The 15,713-nt window shown below is 46.4% G+C and overlaps 1 protein-coding gene across 2 annotated transcripts; it reads left to right on the top strand.

The window, feature by feature from the left end:
* The first annotated feature begins 867 nt into the window (after window positions 1–867).
* cers6 (ceramide synthase 6) lies at window positions 868–14,705 on the top strand. Of its 2 annotated transcripts, XM_030344005.1 has the most exons (11): window positions 874–1,477; window positions 2,252–2,357; window positions 3,099–3,229; window positions 5,663–5,720; window positions 7,080–7,130; window positions 7,536–7,628; window positions 10,618–10,746; window positions 11,780–11,886; window positions 12,563–12,719; window positions 13,813–13,836; window positions 14,472–14,705. In XM_030344005.1, the coding sequence occupies exons 1-11, from the start codon at window positions 1,308–1,310 to the stop codon at window positions 14,625–14,627; spliced, it is 1,182 nt and encodes a 393-aa protein (XP_030199865.1). In that variant the 5' UTR covers window positions 874–1,307; the 3' UTR covers window positions 14,628–14,705. The 2 variants fall into 2 exon arrangements, with proteins under 2 accessions (XP_030199867.1, XP_030199865.1); XM_030344007.1 differs by lacking the exon at window positions 13,813–13,836 and having other exon boundaries at window positions 868–1,477.
* The last annotated feature ends 1,008 nt before the right edge of the window (window positions 14,706–15,713 follow it).

Genomic DNA, 15,713 nt, shown 5'->3' with positions numbered 1-15,713 from the left:
ATGTTGACGAAGTTGAAGAAGTGGAACATGTTGGCTGCGGCGCTGCTATGGCTGTTACCAGCATGGTTGCCATGTTGCTCTCGTGACTTCGTCACACTCTCTGGCCAATCAGTGGCCGGCCGTCTGCCGACGTCACCTTTTAGCATCGGCTCAGCTCGCTTGGAACCTAGAGCGAGGCGGTACTAAAAAAAGCAGCCACTTCAGGTACCAGATACCATGTTTTCGCGGTGGAAACGCAAAAAATGCGAGTCGAGTCGAGCTGGTACCATGCAGTGGAAAAGCGGCATAATGGTCCTTTCGAACTGGGAATGTTTGCCTGTTTTTTAGTGATTATTTTAAAGAATTTCTATTTTAATTTTGATTTAAATGATAATTTAAACATCGTTTTCTCCTTTTTCAGATTTATCAGTGAGAATTATGATTAATGAAGTAGGCCTACTCAATTTAATTGTAATTATAATTATTCTTCACAAATAGGTTAGTGTGTTACTTTATAACCCTCACCCTAACTACTATATCTACATATATCTATCAATCTATATCTATCTATACATCTAAATATATATATATATATATATATATATCAATCTATATCTATATCTATATATATATATATATATATATAATATTAATAATATATATAGATATCTATCTATATCTAAATATATTTAATTAATATACATAGATATGTATTTATAATTTTATAATATATAAATATAGATATTTATTTTAATCTATATATCTATCTCTATATTTATATATCCACACCAAATGTAACGTAGTGACTGCATCATCTCCGCGCACCAATCATCGGCGGAGACGCTGGTAGACTTCCCTGCTTCCCTGAAAACGGACCCTGAGTTCTAGCGTTATCCCGGTCGACGGCAACGTAATTTCCGGTCTCTTATTCCCTACGAGTTGAGTACGTCAGATTAGTGTCCCCGGAGCGAGAAAATTAAGAACATGACAAAAAGAAGATCAACAACGACAAAGAGAATAAATACGTCGTTTTGAGAAGTAGAATTGACGAAACAATATCCGAAACATATAACAAACGATCACTGTATCCAAAGTTTCTCCCTCGTCTCTAAACCGATGTAACTGAAAGTCCCGCCCTCTCTCTTGCCAATAACGTTCATCTGGAGCATCCCGATTCAGACGTTTCGTCGTGAGATGAGAACGCTTGGAACGAGGTACTTCCCTACAGAGAGATCTGATCTGTCCCAGATCGCATCACCAAAGCCTGCAGGTCGCTTGAGAAGCCCTCTGGCACCAGAAGGTCTGAGCTGTAGCCATCAGAGTGTCTCATGGCCGGGGTCCTGGCCTGGTTCTGGAACGAGCGGTTCTGGCTCCCGCACAACGTCACCTGGGCGGACCTGAAGAGCACCGAGGAGGCTTCGTTCCCGCAGGCGGAGGACCTCCTGCTGGCGGCTCCCCTTGCCTTCTGCCTCTTCCTGCTCCGAATGCTCTTCGAGAGGTGGGCGCTTATTGTGCGTGTGTGCTCGGTGTGTGAATGTGTGTGTGTGTCTCAGGCCTTTACCTTTTATATATTACGGTTTCGGAATGTTCTACGTCTGCATATTTATGCCGGAAGTGGCTGGAACAGAGTCATACTTCAGATGATGAATATTCTGAGCTTCACAGCCCTCCAGGTCAGGTCAGCGGGGCCCTGACGTGGAGAAAGTACATCACTAAAGAGTGATCTTACTGATCGCTGAGCTTTAGGTTTCCGTTCAGGTGGAGTTCTGGAGTCGGTCTTCTGTTGTTGTTGTTGTTTGGTGTTCTCACCATCGCAGACGTTGAGATCATCCAACCATCTTCTATCTCCACTTTAAGATTCAAGCATGTCACAACGTTATTACAATCCATTTTATCACAGAAGAGTTTTCACAGATTGAGCTGCATAGTGTGTTTACCTAAAGATCTATGTTTACCAATAAATCTATGTTTACCTATAGGTCAATGTTTACCAATAGATCTATGCTTACCTATAGGTCAATGTTTACCAATAGATCTATGCTTACCTATAATAGGTCAATGTTTACCAATAGATCTAACCTTGCCTAACTATAGGTCTAAGCTTTGTCAACGAGATGTGCTCTATTATCGCTAACCATCAGGGTTCATACCCTGATGGTTAGATGAGTGTTTCCACGTAGACACCTCTAACCTTAACCCTAACCCCTAACCCCTTAATACTAACCCCTTAACCCTAACCCTAAGTCCAATGTTTCCCTTGTGTTGTTTCCAGGTTCATCGCGCGGCCGTGTGCTGTGGGGCTGAGGATCCAGAGCAGCGGGCCTCAGAGAGCCACGCCCAACGCCATCCTGGAGAAGGTGTTCACCGCCATCACCAAGGTAGGGGTTAGACAGTACAGAGACAGGTCGTTAAGGAGCAGGTAGGGGTTAGACAGTACAGAGACAGGTCGTTAAGGAGCAGGTAGGGGTTAGACAGTACAGAGACGGGTCATTAAGGAGCAGGTAGGGGTTAGACAGTACAGAGACAGGTCATTAGGGAGCAGGTAGGGGTTAGACAGTACAGAGACGGGTCATTAAGGAGCAGGTAGGGGTTAGACAGTACAGAGACAGGTCACTAAGGATCAGGCAGGGGTTAGACAGTACAGAGACAGGTCATTAAGGAGCAGGTAGGGGTTAGACAGTACATTGACAGGTCATTAAGGAGCAGGTAGGGGTTAGACAGTACAGAGACAGGTCGTTAAGGAGCAGGTAGGGGTTAGACAGTACAGAGACAGGTCATTAAGGAGCAGGTAGGGGTTAGACAGTACAGATACAGGTCGTTAAGGAGCAGGTAGGGGTTAGACAGTACAGAGACAGGTCGTTAAGGAGCAGGTAGGGGTTAGACAGTACACATACAGGTCATTAAGGAGCAGGTAGGGGTTAGACAGTACAGAGACAGGTCGTTAAGGAGCAGGTAGGGCTTAGACAGTATAGATACGGGTCACTAAGGAGAAGGTGAGTTAGGGACATTGATTATGTATCCCAGCACTTTTCAGCTGCTGGGTTAGCTGATGGATATCAGCAGCTGCTGCTTTTGACACATGTTGTTGTTGTTGTTGTTGTTGTGTTGGGTGTTTCCAGCACCCAGATGAGAAGCGGCTGGAGGGTCTGTCCAAGCAACTCGACTGGGACGTCCGCAGCATCCAACGCTGGTTCAGACAGAGACGCAACCAGGAGAAGCCCAGCACTCTGACACGCTTCTGCGAGAGCATGTGAGTCCCCCGGTCTGAGGGCCCCGGTCTGAGGGCCCCGGTCTGAGGGCGGTCCTCTGTGGCCCCCGGTCTGAGAACCCCGGTCTGAGGGCGGTCCTCTGTGGCCCCCGGTCTGAGGCCCCCGGTCTGAGGGCCGGTCCTCTGAGGGCCCCGGTCTGAGGGCGGTCCTCTGAGGCCCCCGGTCTGAGGGCGGTCCTCTGTGGCCCCCGGTCTGAGGGCCCCGGTCTGAGGCCCCTGGTCTGAGGCCCCCGGTCTGAGGCCCCCGGTCTGAGGGCGGTCCTCTGAGGCCCCCGGTCTGAGGGCCGTTCCTCTTAGGCCCCCGGTCTGAGGGCCGGTCTGAGGGCGGTCCTCTGAGGCCCCCGGTCTGAGGGCCGGACCTCTGAGGCCCCCGGTCTGAGGGCCGGTCCTCTGAAGCCCCCGGTCTGAGGGCCGGTCTGAGGGCCGGTCCTCTGAGGCCCCCGGTCTGAGGGCCGGTCTGTGGCCCCCGGTCTGTGGCCCCCGGTCTGAGGGTCCTGGTCTGAGGGCCGGTCTCAGGGCCGGTCCTCTGTGGCCCCCGGCCAGTAGCCTTTATGCAGCAGTACCAGCTAACAGTACCTGTTATGTAGCAGTACCAGCTAGCCGTTATGTAGCATTACCAGCTAACAGTAGCCGTTACATAGCATTACCAGCTAACAGTAGCCCATTATGTAGCAGTACCAGATAACAGTAGCCGTTATGGAGCAGTACCAGCTAATAGTAGCCCGTTATGTAGCAGTACCAGCTAATAGTAGCCGTTACATAGCATCCAAATCCAACAGTAGCTGTTAAGGAGCAATACCAGCTAACAGTAGCTGTTATGTAGCCGTACCAGCTAACAGTAGCCGTTACATAGCATTACCAGCTAACAGTAGCCCATTATGTAGCAGTACCAGCTAACAGTAGCCGTTATGGAGCGGTACCAGCTAATAGTAGCCCGTTATGTAGCAGTACCAGCTAATAGTAGCCGTTACGTAGCATCAAAAGCTAACAGTAGCTGTTAAGGAGCAATACCAGCTAACAGTAGCTGTTATGTAGCCGTACCAGCTAACAGTAGCCGTTACATAGCATTACCAGCTAACAGTAGCCCATTATGTAGCAGTACCAGCTAACAGTAGCCAATATGGAGCAGTACCAGCTAATAGTAGCCCGTTAATATAATAATAATAATTATTAGGCCCCTAAATGTATATAATAATACCTAAATGTCTAGCAGAGTGGGGAAGGTTAAAGTATGGTAAACACAAACAAGTATTTATATGATCAAGGAAAGATGATAAAGGTAAAGGTGTGAAACATCTTCCTAAATGTGGCAAGGAGGTGCCCAGCCTAGACTTAACTCCCCGGTGGTCTCCAGCCTAGACTAAACTCCCGGTGGTCTCCAGCCTAGACTAAACTCCCTGGTGGTCTCCAGCCTAGACTCAACTCCCGGTGGTCTCCAGCCTAGACTAAACTCCCGGTGGTCTCCAGCCTAGACTAAACTCCCTGGTGGTCTCCAGCCTAGACTTAACTCCCTGGTGGTGTTTAGTCTAGACTAAACTCCCCGGTGGTGGTCTCCAGTCTAGACTAAACTCCCCGTTGGTGGTCTCCAGTCTAGACTAGGGCCCGACCGATATTGATTTTTGAGTGCCGATGCCGATGCCGATTATTTTCAGAGAGAAATTACGATTACGATTTAATCGGCCGATTATATAAAAAAAAAAAAAAAAAAGCATATAAAACGTAGTCTTTGATACCTTAAATATACTTTAAACACTTTTGACGAATATGTGAATTGAATGCAGAACCTTTGAGTGTTTTAGAATACATTTACAGTAAAAAATTAGTGTAATGTAAAATGTAAAATAAATAACTAACTCCCAATGTGCTGCGCTCGTGAGCAGTGACTAACACGTGCGTGCTGAGCAGTATGGTCTCACCGTTAGAGTCTACAGTATAACAAATTAACATGGCCTGGGACCTAAAGAAAAACAGGCACAACATGCCCAAACAACGCGTCTTGTGTACAGTGGTGAGGTGAGCACGCAGCTGCCTGAGCGAGCGTGCTTTCATGTTGTACGGTAAAATTCAATCTCCTCTTTTTTACTCCAGCTAAAGTTGTTAGTTAGCAAGGCGAGTAGAAGCGCAATCTGCAGGATACTAAGCGCAATAACATTTAAAAAAAAAAAAAATCAGTTGTAATCTGCGTCTTTTTGGCCGATGCCGATTATTTTCAAAAAGGCTATAATCGGCCGATTAAATCGGCAGGCCGATAAATCGGTCGGGCCCTAGTCTAGACTAACCTAACCCTAACTCTAGACTAGTGTGTTTGATGCTGTGGGCAGAATGTTTCCAGACCTGAACTTGTTCATCTGGACATCTGAAGAAAAACCAACATCCTAACTAACCTACCACGTCCTGTTCTGCTTGTTTCCCTAGGTGGAGGTTTACGTTCTACCTGTACATTTTTACCTACGGCCTCCGATTCTTAAAAAAAGTAAGTTAGCGTGTCTCTGTTTTGTTTTTAACATGCTTTAAACTGTCCTTGGAGGCCAGGCTGTAGAATGCATCTTCCACCGTGAATATCAGTCACTAGGGGGCAGCAGTAGCTCCAATATAGCATTGAAAAACCAACAACACGGTCAGTAAGTGGGCGTAAAACCTCATCATATTTGTTGCATTTGAAAGAGACCATCTCAAAGATCACTGATGGCGAAAGAAGCACGGCAGGAATCTTGTCAACGTCACTCGTTAGTGGCCTTCTTAAAGATCATGCTTTTTTAGGGTTGATAGTTAATAGTTGCATTTGGGGGTACAACGAGAATAGGGTTAAATGCCTGTTATTTAGAAATACCCCTTATTATTATCACATTGTTCATTTCTGCATAACCAATTTCAGCGTCTTTCAGAAACGTCCTGTTTTGGATCATCGTCGCATTAAGGCCCGCCTCCCGAGTAGCTCAGTCTGCTGTGATTGGTCCGCCCGCCCACTCTGTTGCGCATAGTCAGATTAACCCCACCGAGAAGTTGCAAACATTGCGGGTAGCCGGAAGGAGCGACCTCTGCACTTCAGCACCGCGCATTGCCCCGAACGACCTCTCACTGTGATGAAGGAAAGTCAAACGGGGCGTTAAACACCCTTATTGAGGGGCTTTCTCCTGGGTGCGAATACTCCCCCTGGCTCGGACTTACATTGTTCTATATTAGCAGATGTAAAAGATGTATACATTACGTCGTAGAACAGTCTAAAGCAAAGGGAAGCGTATGATATCAACCCTTTAATACTGCAAATTAAAGGGCTTTGATCAGAGGGCCGTCGGCTCAATCACCATCGTGTTCCCTCATTCGGAGATAAATGTCTGTTAACTCTTAACTTATATTGACGTGTAAGATTGAGCCCTTCCAAGTGCAGGACACTTTCTTTTTTTTTTTAATTTGCAATAACTGAGTTCTGTCTATTCTGACTGTCACCTAGCGTAGCTCCTCTGGCTGGGGGGCGTGGCCTAGCGTAGCTCGCTGGCTGGGGGGCGTGGCCTAGAGTAGCTCGCTGGCTGGGGGGCGCGGCCTAGAGTAGCTCGCTGTTTGGGGGTTGTGGCCTAGCGTAGCTCGCTATCCGTGGGCGTGGCCTAGCATAGCTCCTGGTTGGGGGGCGTGAGGGGGAGGGGTTTAGACTCGTCGATGGTAAGATTCTACTAAAAACGAAATACTATGTTATATTTAATAATTATTTCAGTTTTACTCCCATCAATTATTTGGGGTTTTGTTCACAGGGCTCTTAATGTAATCAAATATACCAAAGCTGAACTGAACAGGCTGGGTTCAGCTTTATTGAATGTGCTGGTTCTCTGATCCCTAGACTCCGTGGCTGTGGAACACCAAAGAGTGCTGGGTCAACTACCCAAACCAGGTTAGCATTTATGCTAATCATTCAAATCTTCAATACATAACCACCCAAACCAGGTTAGCTTTTTTCTAATGTTTCAATACTTAATACGTACTCAATACTTAACTTAATACTCAATAAATAACTACCTGAACCAGGTAAGCATTTAATTCAATGCATAGCTACCCAAATGACGTTTCATTTATGCTACTCATTCCATACTTGCATACACACTTACGTTACCATCCAAACCAGTTGATGTAATTATCACGAAAAGGAGAAACCCAACATTATCAAAATTTAATTTACAGTTTGACTGCATGACAACATCTATTATAATAAAAATGATATTTCCACTTGAATATTTTTTTGGCGGTAATGGAAAATAGGCTGTATTTTGAACTGTGGTGTGTGTGTGTGTGATTACAGCCGCTCACAGCGGACCTCCAGTACTACTACATCGTGGAGCTGTCCTTCTACCTGTCCCTCCTCTTATCTCAGTTCACAGACATGAGGAGGAAGGTAGGAACATGAACATGTTATGATCATAGCCTCATCATACTAGACTCTAGCAGTACATGAACATGTTATGATCATAGCCTCATCATACTAGACTCTAGCAGTACATGAACATGTTATGATCATAGCCTCATCATACTAGACTCTAGCAGTACATGAACATGTTATGATCATAGCCTCATCATACTGGACTCTAGCAGTACATGAACATGTTATGATCATAGCCTCATCATACTGGACTCTAGCAGTACATGAACATGTTATGATCATAGCTTCATCATACTAGAATCGAGCAGTAGACACATGTATGTTATAAAGGCCTCTCTGAGGCGCTATGTCTCACGAGACTATAACGTTTCCTTTCTTCTTTCCATGACTTGACACGCTATAGCTATATAGATAGAATGTAAACAGTGTATTCAGAGTATAGAACAGTGTATTCAGAGTATAGAACATTGTATTCAAAGTATAGAACAGTGTACTCAGAGTATAGAACAGTGTATTCAGAGTATAGAACAGTGTATTCAGAGTATAGAACAGTGTATTCAGAGTATAGAACAGTGTACTCAGAGTATAGAACAGTGTATTCAGAGTATAGAACAGTGTATTCAGAGTATAGAACAGTGTATTCAGAGTATAGAACAGTGTACTCAGAGTATAGAACAGTGTATTCAAAGTGTGAAACAGTGTATTCAGAGTATAGAACAGTGTATTGAGAGTATAAAACAGTGTATTCAGAGTATAGAACAGTGTATTCAGAGTATAGAACAGTGTATTCAGAGTATAGAACAGTGTATTCAGAGTATAGAACAGTGTATTCAAAGTGTGAAACAGTGTATTCAGAGTATAGAACAGTGTATTCAGAGTATAGAACAGTGTATTCAGAGTATAGAACAGTGTATTCAGAGTATAGAACAGTGTATTCAGAGTATAGAACAGTGTATTCAGAGTATAGAACAGTGTACTCAGAGTATAGAACAGTGTATTCAGAGTATAGAACAGTGTATTCAGAGTATAGAACAGTGTATTCAAAGTGTGAAACAGTGTATTCAAAGTATAGAACAGTGTATTGAGAGTATAGAACAGTGTATTGAGAGTATAGAACAGTGTATTGAGAGTATAGAACAGTGTATTCAGAGTATAGAACAGTGTATTCAAAGTGTGAAACAGTGTATTCAGAGTATAGAACAGTGTATTCAGAGTATAGAACAGTGTATTCAAAGTGTGAAACAGTGTTGTTCAGAGTATAGAACAGTGTATTGAGAGTATAGAACAGTGTATTCAGAGTATAGAACAGTGTATTCAGAGTATAGAACAGTGTATTCAAAGTGTGAAACAGTGTATTCAGAGTATAGAACAGTGTATTCAGAGTATAGAACAGTGTATTCAGAGTATAGAACAGTGTATTCAGAGTATAGAACAGTGTACTCAGAGTATAGAACAGTAGAACAGTGTATTCAAGGTGTGAAACAGTGTATTCAGAGTATAGAACAGTGTGTTGATGTGGACGGCCCATCTGAGACAGTGTCTCTGAGACCGGGCTCATTTAGTTTAACACCACACTGAGTGGTACATTTCACACACAGCATCCCTCATTACAACACTCCTACTCAACGACGTGCTACTAAAGTATCCCAGCGTTGGGATGGGTCATAACCATGGGGATGACACACCCTCAGCCCTTCAGTGTTTGAGTCAACCAGCATGCTCAGACAGAACTACCACCTAGATGTTAACCTGACCCAATAATATGGGGATTAGCGCAACAACAATATACTCAAAGCACCGTGGAAGAATATATTAATTTCAGCTGGTTAAGTCAGCTTGGAAACACATCGTTGTAAGTAAGAGAATATTGATAATCGGTATGTTCAGACAGCCCCAGGCCCCTGTCCCAGTAACCAACCAGTCGTCATGCTGTGTTCTATGTATGTATGTATGTATGTGCATCTATTAGAAGTATATAATGATGGTTTATTACTAACATATAGTAAATATAATATTAAACCTGTAGTAGTGATTATATAGTATAATGATGGTTTAGTCGTAATTTACAGTACATTTCATGTATGAAATAGTTATTAGGATGCTCAGATCATACTTCTTCAGTGAATTTTTTTGTGTCACGGCTTTCTCTCTGGTCCATTGTGTTCACTGCTTCATTGTCTCTCAGTTCCAGTGCTAACTGTGTTCACTGCTTCATTGTCTCTCAGTTCCAGTGCTAACTGTGTTCACTGCTTCATTGTCTCTCAGTTCCAGTGCTAACTGTGTTCACTGCTTCATTGTCTCTCAGTTCCAGTGCTAACTGTGTTCACTGCTTCATTGTCTCTCAGTTCCAGTGCTAACTGTGTTCACTGCTTCATTGTCTCTCAGTTCCAGTGCTAACTGTGTTCACTGCTTCATTGTCTTTCAGTTCCAGTGCTAACTGTGTTCACTGCTTCATTGTCTCTCAGTTCCAGTGCTAACTGTGTGCACTGCTTCATTGTCTCTCAGTTCCAGTGCTAACTGTGTTCACTGCTTCATTCCTCCTATCCTCTTCTCATCTGTCCTTCCTTGACGTTTCTATGAGATCAAACCCTCTGCTCGACGGCTGCCATTCTTATCAATAGTATCCATAGCTACGCTAGCAGATGCTAACAGACTCCCTGGACCCTCACCCTCACCGCTCAGCCGCTGTTCAGGCCGTTCTCTGCCAGTGATGTAGAACTGACTGCTCAACTGTTCGCTTCTGCATTCAACTTATAAAAAAACTGATACATAAGAGACTCAGTTTATCATGCTTAGTTTAGTGTGCATCCTTAATCAATTGGAATTGTATTTCTCGAAGTGCGTCCAGTGATGGTTGAGTTATGATACAGTCACGCATACAAACACTACATATGTACTCTCACCTTATCGAAAACCTCGCCTAAGCTCTTCAGGTCGTTCCTTGTTAGGTATCTAACACAAAGCTGTGGTGGGGACTAGTTGTGACCGTCAAACTGTTCCTCAGGACTTCCTGCTCATGCTCCTGCACCACCTCGCCACCATCTCCCTCATCTCCTTCTCCTACGTCAACAACATGGTGCGGGTGGGCACCCTGCTCATGTGTCTCCACGACGCAGTCGATGTACTGATGGAGGTATGGGGGCAGTGGCGTGGTTTACGTCCTCTGGGTAACGTCCTCTGGGTAACGTCCTCTGGGTAACGTAGTCTGGGTAAGGTAGTCTGGGTAAGGTAGTCTGGGTAAGGTAGTCTGGGTAAGGTAGTCTGGGTAACGTAGTCTGGGTAAGGTAGTCTGGGTAAGGTAGTCTGGGTAACGTAGTCTGGGTAACGTCCTCTGGGTAACGTCCTCTGGGTAAGGTAGTCTGGGTAAGGTAGTCTGGGTAACGTAGTCTGGGTAAGGTAGTCTGGGTAACGTCCTCTGGGTAAGGTAGTCTGGGTAACGTCCTCTGGGTAAGGTAGTCTGGGTAAGGTAGTCTGTGTAAGGTAGTCTGGGTAACGTCCTCTGGGTAAGGTAGTCTGGGTAACGTCCTCTGGGTAAGGTAGTCTGGGTAAGGTAGTCTGGGTAACGTAGTCTGGGTAACGTAGTCTGGGTAAGGTAGTCTGGGTAAGGTAGTCTGGGTAAGGTAGTCTGGGTAAGGTAGTCTGGGTAACGTCCTCTGGGTAACGTCCTCTGGGTAAGGTAGTCTGGGTAAGGTAGTCTGGGTAAGGTAGTCTGGGTAAGGTAGTCTGGGTAACGTAGTCTGGGTAACGTCCTCTGGGTAAGGTAGTCTGGGTAAGGTAGTCTGGGTAAGGTAGTCTGGGTAACGTAGTCTGGGTAACGTCCTCTGGGTAAGGTAGTCTGGGTAAGGTAGTCTGGGTAAGGTAGTCTGGGTAAGGTAGTCTGGGTAAGGTAGTCTGGGTAACGGAGTCTGGGTAACGTCCTCTGGGTAAGGTAGTCTGGGTAAGGTAGTCTGGGTAACGTAGTCTGGGTAACGTCCTCTGGGTAAGGTAGTCTGGGTAAGGTAGTCTGGGTAACGGAGTCTGGGTAACGGAGTCTGGGTAACGTAGCACAATGCTATGTAGACGATGTTGATACAGTCAATAATGACTGTCCCCTCAATGCATACTTAAGAGGGTTAACTCTCACGTTGCTTTATGAAGTGTTTCTATCTGTTCACATTTTCTCTCAGGCCGCCAAGATGGCCAACTACGCCAGATGCCAGACGCTCTGCAACTTCCTGTTCGCCATGTTCTCAATGTTCTTCATCAGCTCCAGGCTGGGGGTCCTTCCCATCTGGTAACCCTAACCCTAACTCACTGTTCATAACCCTAACTCACTGTTCATAACCCTAACTCACTGTTCATAACCCTAACTCACTGTTCATAACCCTAACTCACTGTTCATAACCCTAACTCACTGTTCATAACCCTAACTCACTGTTCATAACCCTAACTCACTGTTCATAACCCTAACTCACTGTTCATAACCCTAACTCACTGTTCAGAACCCTAACTCACTGTTCATAACCCTAACTCACTGTTCATAACCCTAACTCACTGTTCATAACCCTAACTCACTGTTCATAACCCTAACTCACTGTTCATAACCCTAACTCACTGTTCATAACCCTAACTCACTGTTCATAACCCTAACTCACTGTTCATAACCCTAACTCACTGTTCATAACCCTAACTCACTGTTCATAACCCTAACTCACTGTTCATAACCCTAACTCACTATTCATAACCCTAACTCACTGTTGAGAACCCTAACTCACTGTTCAGAACCCTAACTCACTGTTCAGAACCCTAACTCACTGTTCAGAACCCTAACTCACTGTTCAGAACCCTAACTAACTGCTCTCTCTCTCTCTCTCTCTCTCTCTCTCTCTCTCTCTCTCTCTCTCTCTCTCTCTCTGTCTCTCTGTCTCTCTGTCTCTCCCTCTCCCTCTCTCTCTCTCTCTCTCTCTCAGGATATTAAACACCACTCTATTTGAGAGCTGGGAGATGGTGGGTCCCTACCCCTCGTGGTGGCTCTTCAACCTGCTGCTGCTCCTCCTGCAGGCGCTGCACTCCTACTGGTCCTACCTCATCGTAAAGACCGCCTGCCGGGCGGTCTGCAGGGGCAGGGTGAGACACGTGGGGGGCTCAGGGGGAGACGGTGGGGGGCTCAGGGGGAGAGACGGGGGGGGCTCAGGGGGAGACGGTGGGGGGCTCAGGGGGAGACGGTGGGGGGCTCAAGGGGAGACTCAGGGGGAGAGACGGTGGGGGGCTCAGGGGGAGACACGGTGGGGGGCTCAGGGGGAGAGACGGTGGGGGGCTCAGGGGGAGACACGGTGGGGGGCTCAGGGGGAGACACGGTGGGGGGCTCAGGGGGAGAGACGGTGGGGGGCTCAGGGGGAGACGGTGGGGGGCTCAGGGGGAGACACAGTGGGGGGCTCAGGGGGGGGCTCAGGGGGAGAGACGGTGGGGGGCTCAGGGGGAGACGGTGGGGGGCTCAGGGGGAGACACGGTGGGGGGCTCAGGGGGAGACACGGTGGGGGGCTCAGGGGGAGACACAGTGGGGGGCTCAGGGGGAGAGACGGTGGGGGGCTCAGGGGGAGACGGTGGGGGGCTCAGGGGGAGACACGGTGGGGGGCTCAGGGGGAGACACAGTGGGGGGCTCAGGGGGAGACGGTGGGGGGCTCAGGGGGAGAGACGGGGGGGGGGGGGGGGGGCTCAGGGGGAGAGACGGGGGGGGGGCTCAGGGGGAGAGACGGGGGGGGGCTCAGGGGGAGAGACGGTGGGGGGCAGGGTGATCTACATGATGGGTTAGGGTTAGGGCTAACCCTATAATATTAGGGTTAGGGCTAACCCTATAATATTAGGGTTAGGGTTAGGGCTAACCCTATAATATTAGGGTTAGGGTTAGGGCTAACCCTAACCCTAATATTATAGGGTTAGGGCTAACTCTATAATATCAGAGGACGACCCATTTGGAGTTGTGGTGGTGACTAATGCCTAATGTTTAGGGATGTGGGTTAGGGTTATTCATAACCATATAGCAGGTTACACATAACTTGTAGATAAATACAGTCTAAATATGATAGTTACAAATAAATGAGAACTATAGCAAACTATTATATTGACATGGTCACAGTCTATTTGATATGATGCAAATACAATAATCACCTTTGAACTTTTCTATTTTCTTATCCCCTATACTACCAACGACATTTGCAAGGCGGGAAAATGGAACCCTTTAAATGTAAGATCTGTCCTTCATATATTAAACGGTTTAAATATATAAATATTAGTGCTGTCAAGCGATTACAATATTTAATCGCGATTTATCCTATTAATGTCATATATCCCTTGATTTCTTTGTCCCATTAATTCTTCTCATTTTAATGCTCTTCTCAACATGGAGAAGTGCATCGGCTTGCCTTGTGCAAATGTTTTTTTATTGATAACAACATTGGCATATACTGATCAAAACAGGACGATGCAATAAAAAGGCTATAGTTCAATTAAACGATGAACAAACAAACATACTGCCTTGAACATAGCAGTCAGGCTACTGCTTCTTTGTTTTGAGCCCAAAAAAATTTAAAAAAAGTAAAAATTAAAAAGAAAATAAATTGCATTAATCGCACGATAAAAAAATTAACGCCGTTAAAATTGGTTTGCGTTAGCGCAGTTAATAACGTGTCTAACTGACAGCACTAATAAATATACAGTTGTATATCAACTGTCAGAGAGACACAGGTTCCTCCTGTTCAGACACTTTAACCCTAACTAGTTAACCAGGTCAGGGTTACGCATGAACCCGGTCTGAATCAACAGAACAGTCAGGATCCGATTGAATCTGAGCTTGATTGGTCCTCCCTGTTTGGACTTCAGGTGTCTAAAGACGACCGCAGCGACATGGAGACAAGCTCAGACGAGGAGGACGGTCCGATGGCCAATCAGAAGCCCCACAGCAGCGCCACCAACGGCACTAACAACAAAACACATGAGGCCAACGGCTACGGGCCATGCCCTGAGGAACACCACTGACCACCCCTCACAACCCTAACCATACCCCTAACCCTAACCCTACCATACCCCTACTCCTACCCCTAACCATACCCCTAACCCTAACCCTACCATACCCCTACTCCTACCCCTAACCATACCCCTAACCCTAACCCTACCATACCCCTACTCCTAACCCTAACCCTACCCCTACCCATACCCCTAACCCTAACCCTACCCATACCCCTAACCCTACCATACCCCTACTCCTAACCCTACCCATACCCCTAACCCTAACCCTACTCATACCCCTAACCCTACCATACCCTACCCCTAACCCTAACCCTACCATACCCCTACTCCTAACCCTACCCCTACCCATACCCCTAACCCTACCATAGCCCTACTCCTACCCCTAACCATACCCCTACCATACCCCTACTCCTACCCCTAACCATACCCCTAACCCTAACCCTACCATACCCCTACTCCTACCCCTAACCATACCCCTAACCCTAACCCTACCATACCCCTACTCCTACCCCTAACCATAACCCTACCATACCCCTACTCCTAACCCTAACCCTACCATACCCCTACTCCTACCCCTAACCATACCCCTAACCCTACCATACCCCTACTCCTACCCCTAACCATACCCCTAACCCTACCATACCCCTACTCCTAACCCTAACCCTACCCCTACCCATACCCCTAACCCTAACCCTACTCATACCCCTAACCCTACCATACCCTACCCCTAACCCTAACCCTACCATACCCCTACTCCTACCCCTAACCATACCCCTAACCCTACCATACCCCTACTCCTAACCCTAACCCTACCATACCCCTACTCCTACCCCTAACCCTACCATACCCCTAACCCTAACCCTACCCCTACCCATACCCCTAACCCTAACCCTACCCATACCCCTAACCCTACCATACCCTACCCCATACCCTACCCATACCGCTAACCCTACCTATACCCCTCACCCTTCTCCTAACCCCCATAACTCCTACCCCTACCCTCATGTTAACGAGTTCATGGTGGGATTCAAGAACGACATCAACCAATTGGTTCTTAAACACAATAAAGCGTAGAGTTCCCCTGAGAACCCTACC

Source organism: Gadus morhua, chromosome 20, assembly GCF_902167405.1.
Source record: "Gadus morhua chromosome 20, gadMor3.0, whole genome shotgun sequence".
Taxonomy (NCBI): Eukaryota; Metazoa; Chordata; class Actinopteri; order Gadiformes; family Gadidae; genus Gadus; species Gadus morhua.
This window is presented reverse-complemented; position numbering and strand designations above follow the sequence as displayed.